At 45.6% G+C, this 13161-nt stretch overlaps 1 protein-coding gene across 1 annotated transcript; it reads left to right on the top strand.

The window, feature by feature from the left end:
* The first annotated feature begins 5290 nt into the window (after positions 1 to 5290).
* On the top strand, positions 5291 to 6292 carry LOC102385466 (olfactory receptor 6J1-like). Its single transcript, XM_006035028.1, has one exon. It carries the CDS (start codon positions 5291 to 5293, stop codon positions 6290 to 6292), a length of 1002 nt encoding a protein of 333 aa, XP_006035090.1.
* Positions 6293 to 13161: the final 6869 nt, after the last annotated feature.

Below are 13161 nucleotides of genomic sequence, written 5' to 3'. Positions count from 1 at the left end.
TGTTTCTGTGTCTCATCCCATTTTTGGATTCTGATTCACATCAGTTTAGATCAGAGACATTGAAAGATAATTTTGGAAATGACAGTATCCGGAAAAAAAAAATCTATCTGGAATAATTTGAGGAGGAGGGGAAAATGAATTAAAATGAGGGCCTTGAGGAGTTCAGAGTGTTTAGTTTATGAACGAGAGGAAAGAAAGAGATTGATTGTGATGTGTAGGTATTTATATGGGGAGAAAATATGAGGGAAACAAGGGGGGCAGCCTAATCTAATACAAAAAGGAAATACCACTACTAATGCCAGGAATATTATTTCCAAATGAGTAAATGTAATTAATAATTGGAGCAAAGTCCCTGGGAAATGGGAGCACTGTTTATCTTACATGTGTGTTCAAAGGAAAGCTGAGTGACTTCTTGGAAAATAAACTTCAGTCAAAATACAAGTCAAATGGACTTAATAAGAGGAGTTCTATGACCTGTGTTATACAAACCTAATGATTTGTTCAACCTATAACAATCTCTCAGTGTGTCCAGGCAGGAGCCCACTGTATAAACCCAGACCAATTCCAGGCTTCCCTCTTTCACTGAAGAAGACTATACCTACTGGTTGTATCAACTAAGGGGACTGCTTTTTTACATTAAGGGAACCTTTCCACTGGAGCTGCTCTGAACATTTCTTTTTCTGCAGAAAATTTAAATGAAAACTAAACAGAAAAACATATTTTTTGATTATCATTTCAGCAAAAAGTCTTGTTTTTTTTTATAATAAAGGTTTTTCCCTCTTTGAATCACAATAGTACATAGGCTCACTGCCCTTCAATGCAAATGTGACAGGTGGGCAGGACTGCAAGTCCCACCCCCTTTCCCCATGTATGGTGTGTGATGTCACCAGCCTCCCCCCCAAACCCAGTCCCGTAGTGTGTGACATCAGCAACTCCGCCCCCACCCCCAGTCCCATGGTGTGTGACACCACCACCACATGGTCCATGACATCAGAAGGACAGCCCATGCAGACCCCCAAAGCCCAACCCCTCATGCTGCAAGAACTGCCCTAGATCACATGGTGCAGTTATGACCTATCGCCCTGGTCCCCAAAGCAGACGTTGAGAATTTGGAAGATGGTGTCTTTGTGCCATGGTTTAAATTTGTCCTCAAGCGCCCGAATGCACCACATGGGTGTTAGCGTGGGGTGGGTGACACCACGTGACTGGGGGTGGAGTTGCTGATGTCACACACCACATGACTGTGGGTGGGGGCAGAGTTGCTGATGTCACGCACCACGTGACTGGGCTCAGGGGGCAGGGCTGGTGACATCACACACCATACATGGGGAAAGGGGGCAGGGGTAAGGGGGCGGGACTTCTGGTCCCACCCACCTGTCACTTTTGCATTGAAAAGTGGTGAGCCTATATACTTCTTATGACCAATGCCTGGCTCATATAGCTGCCTGATTGGGGTTTGGGGTAGGATATTCAATGACACTGGTTCATGGTTCCTCTGAATTTTTGTGACTTTTGGGTATAACCTCCCACCCAGGATCATTTGAAAACACTGGTCTCAAAGTATCACAACCTCTTTAGATCTGCCCTCTGATTCCACATGACACACAGCTATCTGAGTGCTGGACAGACCTGGAGCTGGGGGTGTTTTTGTTTCCAGATCTATGGGGCCAGATATTTCATTGATGTAAATCTATGTTCCTCTCTTCCCTATCCCACTCTTCCTCTCCCAAAATCCTTGCTTATACCAGGTGGAAATCTGATCCAAACATTCAATGGCTTTCTAAGAAAGGGACGTGCCTAACCGGTCAGAGCTGGTGGGAGCTCAGAACGTCTAGTTCACGACAAGTTGTGAAATATGAAAACGTGATTATGCAGTAGAACTTGGGGTTTTTTTGGAGAGTTTGGTTTTCCGCTCTTCTGTCTAGATGAGGTTTGTAAAGATTATCAAGGTGTATGGAACTGGTGCAAACAGTTGCATGTGACCATGGAGGTGCTATCACCCAGTTAATAAACTTTTGAGTTCTTTTGAATTGAATCAACATGGCTACAATATCACTAACAAAATTATTAAATGAATTTTGTGAAAAATATACAGGTTGCTTCTAGAAAAATCAATCCATTGAGATAGCAACATGTCATGTACATGAATTCTGCCAGAGAAAAGTAATTATGCCAGAAGAGATCTAAACATCCTATTTCAGGAAGGCTCCTTTGCATATTGACATTACCAAAATATTTCATTCCCAACTTTCTTCCCCCCAAAGTGAAATGGAATTGAGACAGCAACAACATGACATTATCTGATGGAAACAATGTTCTAAAGGAAAACAGAGTGCGTGTTTCTGTTGTGCATCTTTTGCAAAATCATTATATTTTTCTTCCTTGCTATCTTTTATCTCCATGAGATCTTGATGTTAAATGGCATCTCAACAAAACCAATGGGAATTTAGCTCTCTCTCCTCTTCCAAAATATTGTTTCAGCTGTCATTCAGCTGAAAGATGGGGTTGAAAAGACCCAGCAGAAGGTTCTTGTTTGTACATCAGGATTTTAGTGGCACTTCTCTTGAGGTTGCAGTTAATTCTTGCAGGGTTGTATTTCTTTTTTTGGTATGTAGCGTCCTCATCCCCAGGCCCTTGGATAATGAGTGCAGATTGGTGATGCACTTCCAAATTAGTTCCCTGGAGGCAGAAGAATTTATTAGGTCCTGTAGATGTTAGCTGCATTAGTGGAAGTCAGGTTACTATGTTATCCCCATTCAGAGCAGACACTATGGAGAAAAAAACAGCTTTCTTACTTATCCTTAAACAGCTGCATCCTAAAGCTGGTGCTTATGGTGAGGAGCAAGAATTATCTAGCTAGAGAGCAGAGTGGAAACCACAGATAGTCCAGTGGAGCAGGTAGAGACTGCATGTATTTCCATGGATAGATGGATCCTGCAGAGAGAAGGATGCAGGCAAGAGGAACATGGAAGAAGGGTGGCATGACTGCATAACAAGGTTTATAAGGAATAGGCAGAGAGAGGCCATGTTTATAAGGAATAGGCAGAGAGCCCTTTAGCTGGTGCTGTTGACCATGTTGTATTCTGACAGACACCAATACCTTGCTGGCCTGAGTCACAGTCCTGACTTATGCAGAAAAGGCATGGCAAAGGCCAGGCATGCTTGCTTGTGTCCTCCGGAAACGTGAGTATGAGAGTCCCGGAGCTCTGCTCATCATTTTGTAATTCTGGGATGTGGCCTCACTCTCCACTATTCTCCTTGCTTTTAATCATGGAAAATTCCCCCTTTGGCTTGGAGTGAGAACATGATCAAGTATTTTCAGAGAGATAGGGTCTAAGGCTGGGTTCTGCCTTAAAGGAAGGACAGAAGTTTGAAGAAATCAGGGGTTGTCTTCTGCACAGAAGACATGGTAACGTTGCACTTGATAGAATAGCTTTCTCATTCCCATCATCATGAAAAGGGGAAGGATGGATGACCTGGTAGTCAGGACACTTTCATCTCTCCTACCTCACTGGATGGATATAGACCCATCTGGGATTGATAGAATGTGTTATATTATATTATGTGTTATGTGAAATGTGTTATATATATACACACACACACACACACACAGGTGTGAGAGAGAGAAAACATGAAAGGGACTATATACAGTAGAAGATGCTGCATGTGGGAGATAGATAAATGTACATGTTGGAAGGAAAGAGAGAGAGAGAGTGTAAGTAGAGAAGTGTGAATGGAGAACGAAATGTTGGGATATCAGATCCTCTCATTGGGTGATATAATAGAATAATAGAAACATAGAACCATAAGGGATCTGTAAGATCATCAAGTCTGGTCCCCTGCTCTGGGCAGGAAGTTATTGGGCTCAGATGAGCTCAACAAGGTGCCTGTCCAGCCTTGTCTTGAACACCTCCAAGGAGGTTGACTGCACCACTTCTGCTAGGAGTGTGTTCCAGATTCTGGCGACCCTTACAAAGATGTTTTTCCTTATGTTCAAGGAATTTACCCTCTATTAGTTTATGCCCATTGGTCCTTGTCCTCCATAGAGGTGCCCTTCTGAATATTTGCTCTCCTTGTTCTTGATGCTCCCCACATTGTACTTGTAGAAAGCTATCAAGTCACCTCTTAGCTTTCTCTTACTCAGACTGAACAGGCCCAGTTCCCAGAGTCTCTCCTCATGATGCCTACCCTCCATGCCTTTAACCATGTGGGTGGCCCTTCTTTGTACTCTCTTGAGTTTATTCACATTCTTCTTGAAGTGTGGTGAACAGAACTGGCCATAGGACTGCAGCTGAAGCTTCATCTACACCAAGCAGAGAGGAAGGAGTACCTCCCTGGATATATTGGCCACACATTGGCTGATGCACACCAGAGTTTTATTTGCCCTTCTGCCAGCCTCATTGCACTATTGGCTCATATTCATCTTCCAGTAGATCATTACCCCCAGATCTCATTCAGATGCTGTGCCAGCTAGTGGACCATCACCCACTGTATAGTTGTGGTGACGTCCCAGAAAGATGAAGGACCTTTCACATCTCCCTGGTAAACCTCACTTGCTTTAATTTCATCCATAAATCCAGTCTGTCAAGGTCATCCTGGATCTTTGCATTATCCTCTGCTGTGCCCACATTTCCCCACAGCTAGGTATCATCCACACATTTAATCACTGAGCTTCCTACCCCCACAACCAAGTTGTTAATGAATATATTATTTAAGCATGGGTCCAAGCACTCAGCTGTGGGGGACACCACTGGAGATGGCCCTCCAGGATGAAGCCATCCCATTGATCACCACTCTCTGGGAGTGGCCTCTAAGCCAGTTTCATAGTTTCATAGTTTTAGGGTCGGAAGGGACCTAATAGATCTTCTAGCCCGACCCCCCGCCAGGGCGGGAGAACAACAAAAAACCCTAAAAACAAAAACGGGACTCAAATGAGTCCAGCCAGGTAGGCATCCAGCCTCTTCTTAAAGACCCAGTTGTCCACCCATCTCACTGAAGTTTATGTACAATAATGTAAGCATGTGAGAGAGTGGGAAAGAGGGCTGAGGTGGGAAATATGGACTAGAAGAAATGGATATAGTCGTATATATGGGCATAGGGAGAGAAAGTAAGATATGCACATGCGTGTTGGGGGAGTATGTTCCACCTCAGATTTTGAGAAGGAAAGTTGATTCCATAGCACTTTACATGAAGTAAAGCAGCATCTCATGTCGGTCTCCATCATCTCATTCTCACAGGACTACTGTCTCCTCCTGTCCCTCCGGTGATCCCAAAGCCAGGTGAGCTGGAGATGAAGAATGACACCACTCGGGTGACACAGTTTGTTCTCCTGGGCTTCCCAATTGGGCACAAGGAAGAGATCTTGCTCTCTGCCATGCTGCTGGCCATGTACATCCTGACCTTGACTGGGAATTTGGTCATCTTGGGCATTGTCCCCACCAGCAGACAGCTCCACACACCAATGTACTACTTCCTTTGCAACCTTTCTGTGCTGGACATCTTCTTCACCTCTGTCATCATTCCACAGTTCATCAGCAACCTCCTCTTGGGGGATAAAACAATCTCTTTTGCTGGCTGCATAACTCAGTCCTACTTCTACTTCTTCCTGGGCACAGTAGAGTACTTTCTCTTGACCTTCATGTCCTATGACCGATACGTAGCCATATGCAACCCCCTGCACTATCACACACTCATGAATGGCTGGGTCTGCACCCACATGGTGCTGGGCTGTTGGATGGGGGGCTTCCTGTCTGTCCTTTTTCCAATCATTTTCATCTCCAGGTTGCCCTATTGTCGGTCCAATGTCATTGACCATTTCTTTTGTGATTCTGGCCCCTTGCTGGAGCTGTCCTGCTCTGACACTCACATGATTGAACTGATGGATTTCCTACTGTCCTCCATTGTCATCCTCTGCTCTTTAGTCCTAACAATTGTCTCCTATGCCTGCATCATCTCCACCATCCTGCGCATCCCCACTTCCATAGGACGAAGAAAGGCCTTCAACACTTGTTCCTCTCACCTGACCATCATTTCAATATCCTGTGGCATCACCATCTTTATCTATGTCACCCCTTCCCAGAAAGGGACCCTGGGCTTACAGAAGATACCTGCTGTGCTGACAACTATTGTGTGCCCATTTCTTAATCCCTTCATCTTTACTTTAAGGAATGACACAGTCAAAGGGGCCTTGAAGCAGTGTTTTGTCCAACTGAAGGATGTGGTTGTTCACAGGGTGTTGCAATGCCAGCGAGGAAGTGCTGCAGTCAGGAAGGCTTTTCGTGGGAAGCTCTAGAACTCGTGTCCCAACCCAGCTGGACAGCGGTACCTAATTGTATTGGAAAGATTTTCAAGTGCAACAAAGTCTTTTAGATGAGTCAGGTAAAAACATCATATCCTGCAATGTTTATTCCCACTAAATAACAATTTTCATGAATTAAAAAATTTTTCTTAGTGTTGCTAAGAACTTGATCAAAGATTTTGGGCTGTACGAAGGAGAACTTGTTTCAGGTTAATTGAAAGCAAAATATGTATTGGCTGTAGTTTATAACAGTTTCAGTATTTGCTTTCTGAAAGAAAAATTACACAATTGTCAAAAATAAAATGTAAATGTCAGGTTTCTTATTATGTTTTTTTTTTTTTTAATGTCCTTGATCAAAGCATCAATTCTTGAGCAGCCCCATAATGCTTCTTCCAAGCTACATAACTCTGAAGTATACTAGTTACCTTATGTCACAACCCAAAGGGTGTGATTTTTGTTTGTGTGTGCTTCGGCACTGCTAAATTGTCCCCGCTAAATTGCAGCTTCCTTGCACGGTGGAGTTTTCTGCTGCAAAGGAGAACCCCGGTGCAAGGGAGAATTTCCCGCCAATTTGAAGCTTTCTTTGCAGGGTGCATTTCTTTGTTGCAGCACAGAAGTGCTCGTTGCAAAGAGTTCCCACCATTTGTATGCTAATTCGAGTCCCATTATTGGCCAGTTCTAAATTATTCACACGTGGCGGCTAGTGATTGGCTTGCTAGCCGTATAAGAGGCTTGAGTGGTTTCGACGTATCCCTTCCTGCGCGCAAAAGAACCGGACCCACGAAGCCTAGCAAACTTCGTGTGAGTTTATTCAGAGCTCTTCCGGACGAGTACTTTCTTCGGCTGACACGACGGGTTTGCGTGTTCAGAGCCTTCAGCCGGATTGGGCTAGAGTTCACAAGTCTAGAACTCTTGTCCGCCTCTCTTCTTTCCTGTCTGTAACCGCAACTTAAGCAAGCTTTCCAGCCTACACCACTGCCATCTCGGTGTAAGTAAGCAATCTTTTAAACTACCGCTACGTGTCCGTGCCTAATTCCAGCTCGACGGCCTTCCCTCTCCGCCCTGGCGTGCCCGGGCTGCTGGCCACAGCCCGCGTGCAGCGCGAAAAGGGCTTGGGTCGCTCCTGGCCCGCACACCTTAAAAAATGTAACACCACCAACCACTGCCATTTCTCTTATCCCTTTCCCATACCTTTGTTTAGTTTCTTTTTAAAGACAGATATAACTTCTAAGTTAAGAGAGCAAATGTTCCACCCACCAGGAATTCTTCCTTGGTGCTTAGTTTGATCATTTCCCAAAATTTCATATTTCAGGTGAAAATAGTTTTGACAAAATATATCAACATTAAGTCAAAGAAACTGAGGGGGAAAAACGAAATCAGGTTCCAACATGCTTTCTCTTTAAGCATTCTGAATGGACAAAATACAATTATAAATATGGTACATGTTTTCAAACATCAGGGACATTAATGCTTATAACAAGGCTGTCATGGAATGTGCTGGATTTTCATTATTCCAACCATTTATCATATAATTTGGCCAAATGGAGAATATGTCTGATTCAGATGGGTAATTCCTGTGCTCATGTGTAAAATATGTTTTTGTTCAAGGGCTCAGTTTGGCTCAATTTGAATTTGATTTTGCTTAATTCTTTTTCATAGACCTTCATTTATGGACAATGAGGGGCAAGCAGATAATATCCTCTCACTTTCTATATAACACAGAGCATTATTTTACCTAAAATATTTCTTTGTTTTCATGTGAAAAGAGAGTGAGGCAATAAACTCCAGATTAGCCTTACTCAAATCACAACATATTTTGCATTTCCTCATTTGCTCTGCATTTCCTCAGGTTTATCACACAATTCTTAGAGTGTCTTTCAGACCGAGAACTGGGCTGTGCCCATCATAATCTCTCTCAGACTGGATTGCCTACTGCTGTCATAAATCAGCAGCACTCTACTAGAGTCTTTGGCTCAGATCTTTAGCTATTGGTAAACTGTTATCAACCCAGTGGCACCTTTGGGCCAGTTCACCAGCTGGTGCAGTTCCTAGAACCAGGAAATTATTTCAGGTGGAGGACTGCTTACCAAGTTTTGGCAATTGGTCAAGTGCCACAAGGGTATCCCTGCCCCTTGACAGGTGCTCCACCCCCCTGGTCGCCATCTTGGGTCTGGAAGTCCCACCTCTAGCCCCTGACTTTTATCACCAGAAGTCCCTCCTCATGCCCCCCCGAGAGGTATTGCTTTCAGCAAGGGTTTGCCATCTTGCAGCCAGAAAAATACCAAATTATATTTTAAAAATCAAACATTTACTGCAGCAGTCATTAATTTGATTTCAAAAAATATTTTTGGCCTGATTTACATGCATTTGTGTTGTCTACATACCGTGACTGCACAATAGCTTAAATTTAAGTCTTACTTTTGTATATTGTAGTGGGGGTGTGGGTGGGTGGGTATAGGTTTGTGGGTGTGTGGGGTGTGGGGGTGCGTTGTGGATGCGTGTGGGGTTTGTGGGGAGTGTGGGTATGTGTGTATGTGGGGTGGGGGAGCATGTGGGTGTGTGTGCAGATATGTAGCATGGGGGTGGGGTTTGTGGGGGCCTGTGAGTGTGTCAGGGAGGGTGGCTGGGGAGGGTTGTGGCATGTGTAGAGGGAGTGGATTCTTCCACAGCCACCCCCATGGCAGGCAGGGGAGGGTTGTGGCATGTGTAGAGGGAGAGGCTTCTTCCACAGCCACCCCCATGGCAGGCAGAGCCCCCCCTCAGCCCTTCTCCAAGCCTGGGCTCCTTGCTGCTCCTGGCCCCAGGGCACTGGATGGCCCTGTGATCCCACATGTAGACACTTCCCCCACATCTGCCACTTCCCTGTTTCCTCCCCCCAGCTCGCTGCTCCGGCATCACATCCCAGTTGCACAGCTGAGACTGCAGGGTGCAGCAGGAGTGAGACAGGCCTGTCCAGCACTGCACAGGGTCAGCTGAGAATCACAGGGGCCAAGCCAGCTCCTGCTGCATCCTGTGGTTTGGCACTGCAGCCAGGAACCATGTGGTGCCAGAGTGACTGGCAGGGCATGGAGGGGAGTGGTGGCAGTGAAAATGGCCGTAGCAGGTGGGAGGAAGGGGCAGCAAGTAGGCATGCAGAGTGCAGCAACAGCTAGGCACGAGCACAGGGCCACTGCAGTGCACCAGGGCCAGAGCCAGTGGGGCGTAGAGTGGGGCAGTAGGAACCCGGGCATGGACTGGTAGGGCCCTATGGAGCCAGGCCAGGCTGCATCAGCAGGGAGAGTGGGAGACAGCTTGGCTCCAGAGTCCTGCCAGCCCAGCCCCACACTCCTGCCCTCCTGCCGCCCCACTCTGGGCCCCTGCTGGCCCTGGCTCCAGTGCACCACGTGGACTCTGTGCTCCTGCTGAGCTCCGTGTGACCACTTGCTGCCCCTTCCCCTTAACCTGCTGCCACTTTCAGTGTTTCCCTCTGGCTGCCACCATTCCTCTCCACACCCCTGGCCCCTGTTGGCTGCTCTGGTATCATGTGGCTGCCAGCTGCAGCGCTGGGACCACAGCAGCTGGATCAGCCCAACCATGAGGACTGGGACAATTGCTTGCAATCCTCCCCTGCCTCCCCACTCCTTTTCTTATCTGAATTTCTCTCTGGCACAGGTGTAGCAGAACCCCCAGTTTTTTTCTTTTTTCTTTTTATTTATTTTAAAATGCATTCCCCTCCCCTTCCCCAACCATTTCTGACCTTTTCTCTCCCTCTCTATTCCCTATAGATAAGTATAAGTGAGCTCAGACTTAGGATAAACTTTAAACATTTTTATTTTGGTAGCAAGTTTTTGGTTTTGGATATCCACTGTTTTATATTGTATTATTCTTAGGTTTGTATTGATTCTTACTGTTGTATTTGTATTATCATTTTCGTATTGATTTTTATTGTTTCATATGGATATTGTATGGCTTAGGCCTGTGTTTGTAAGTGAACCAAAGTCATGTCAAGTTTCCATTTTATATGTCAAGTCTCCATCATGTGTCCTCTGCCCGGGCATCCCCTGTGTCACAACTGTATGAGTCACGTATCCCTCCCATGTAAATTGGTTCCCGGATGAATGAGTGTGATTGGGAATGATTGAAATACAATGGTAGTAGGCCTCTACTGAATGGCATGTAATGACTGGACTATCACCTTGCATTGATTCACCCAGGAACCACGGACCTCACCCAGGAACAGAGACAAAACCAGCATTTGAAAGACAAAAGACCCTACAAAACCAGCAACTCTTACCATTACAGACACCCGAAACTACACATCCCTGCGTGGAGCACACATGCTCAGTATGCCAGGGGCTGAGCCTTGCCTGGGCATGCCTCCTGTCACTAGGGTCATAGGAGGTCTGCCCCTATAAAAAAGGGGCAGTGAAGACAGACCCAGTGGGACGCCCTCTCCATCTGGACCAACACCATGCCACACCACCTATCCACCCAGAGGCCCTGCCGGCAGCCCCTCCCGGACAATATCTACTGGAGAAGGACCCCTTTCCAGCCTGGATAGGTAGATATTACCTGCTCACCTCCTCCTACAAATTGGACTCTTTCTCTATTTCTCTCTGTCTCTTTCTCTCCTCTTGGACTTCAGTGGACTTCAACCCCTGCACCAAGCCTCTCTAACCCCTGCTGACATTGCGTGTGTGTGTGTGTGTGTGTGTGTGCACGCATGCACGCGCAAGGGAACCAATAAGACATTGTGTCACCATCTCCCCTGTTCAATAAAACCACTGTCATTTGCAACCCCGAGTTGGGTCATGTTTTACTGAATCCCAGTCCCTTCCTTATCTTAAATTCCAGCCTCATTCTCTCTCTCTCTCTCTCAGCTCCATCCCCCACCCTCTCTGCTAGTTTCCCGATCTCCTCCCAATTCCATCTTCCCTCTTCTGCCACCTCTCAGCTTCCCCTGCTCCTACTGCCTTTTCCCTGTGACTTTCTTCTGCCTTTCTCTGCTTTCCTGCTGCCCTTCCACCTGCTTCTTTTCCTGTAATTTTCTGATGTCCGCCTCTCTGTTTTCAGGCTTCCCCCACACCTTCTGTAATCTGAACCCCCCTGCAGCTTCCCAGCTCCTCTTAGCTGTCCTGCAGTTTTCTCCAGCAGCTGCAGCCTTGCTCCAGCTTCCAGCACCTACTGCCGCTCCCTGCAATTGTACACCACGCCCTCCTGTCTAACAGCGCAATATTAAGATCCTAAGCATTGGTCTGACCCCTCAGGGCAACACAGGGAGGCAGGAAAAGCCCCAGGAGCTGAGGCCAGAACCCTCTGCTCTGCACAGGTCTTTTAGCTGGTGCCCATGGGTGGGAAAGGGGAGAAAGGGGGAGCGGGGTCTGGCAGGCCTTGCTTCTGCAGTCACTTGAACCTGCTGGCAGCTTCCCCTGTACTACTGCCAGATAGTCAATTTGACAGGCATCCAGGAGCAGATAAATATAAATTTTCTAATTTTTTTAGGTGCTCTGTGGGTCAGATAAAATGTAATATGGCCTGGTGGGCTGGATCCAGCCCATGGGCTGTATTTTGCCTGCCCCTATCCTAGAGCATAGTCCATAACTAACTACACATTCGGGGGAATCACATCTTTTTCTCCATCATGGGGTTGGTTTCACAGTTAAATCCCTCCATTAAAAAGTGCTTTGATGTTGAATGTGCAGCAGTTGACTTATTTATGGTCTTCTGTAGGTTCATACCTTTGTATGACCAACACCTGGGTTATATAACTGCCCAATTGGGGTTTGGGGCTGGTGTATTCAATGACACTGGATGTCAAGGTTTCACTGAATTTTAGTCGAGCTTGTGTATAAGCTGTCACCCAAAGCCAGTTGAAAGCACTACTCTCAAAGTCTCACAACCTCTTTAGATCAGCCCTCCTGCTTCCAGATGACAGGCAGTTCTCTGAGTTCTGGACACACATCTGGAGCGGGAGGTGTTTTTGTTTCCAGATCTATGGGGGCAGATATTCTACTGACATCCATCTATCTGTGTTACTCTCCTCCACCTCCATACTCTTCCTCTTGCCAAGTCCTTGCTTAGATCAGCTGGAAATCTGATCCAAACATTCAATGGTTTTCTAGCAAGGGATGTGCCTAAAGGGACAGAACAGGTGGGAGCTCAGAATATCGAATCCATGAGAAGTTCTGAAATAGGAAAATGTGATCATGTAGTAGAACCTGGGTTTTTTGCAGAGTTTGGTTTTACTTTCCCTTGTGAAAATGAGATTTTTAATGTATACTAAAGTGTACAGAACTGGCTGACACAGCTGAATGGGACCACAGAAGTGTTATCACCCGGTTAAGAAAATTCTGAGTTTCACTGTATTCTGAATGGAAGCTACATGGCTACAATATCACTGATGAAATCAAGAAATACAATTTTTGAAAAATGTACAGATCACTTCTGGAAAATGAATTCATCAAGATAAAATCCCAAAATTTGAAACTTTAATTTTGCTGTTATAGTATAACTTGTCATACACATTAATTCTGCCACAAAAAAATAATTATGCCAAAAGAGATCCTATTTCAGGAAGGCTCCCTTGCATATTGACCTGATCAAAAGATTTAATTCCCATCTTTCTTTCCCCCAAAATGAAATGGAATTGACATAGCAACAACATGAAATTATCTGATGGAAACAATGTTCTAAAGGAAAACAGGGTGAGTGCTTCTATTGTGCATCTTTTGTCAAATGCTTTTGTTTTTCTCCCTTGTTATATTTCATCTCCATGAGATCTTGAGATTGCATCCCAACTTCCAATAAATGAATAGGAATTTGGATATCTGCACTGTTCCAAAAACTCATTCTCTCTCTTGCATTCAGCTGAAAGATGGGGGGCG

This window comes from Alligator sinensis, unplaced genomic scaffold, assembly GCF_000455745.1.
Source record: "Alligator sinensis unplaced genomic scaffold, ASM45574v1 scaffold955_1, whole genome shotgun sequence".
NCBI lineage: Eukaryota > Metazoa > Chordata > Crocodylia > Alligatoridae > Alligator > Alligator sinensis.
The sequence above is the reverse complement of the archived record's forward strand: the minus strand, read 5'-3'. Positions and strand labels throughout refer to the sequence as shown.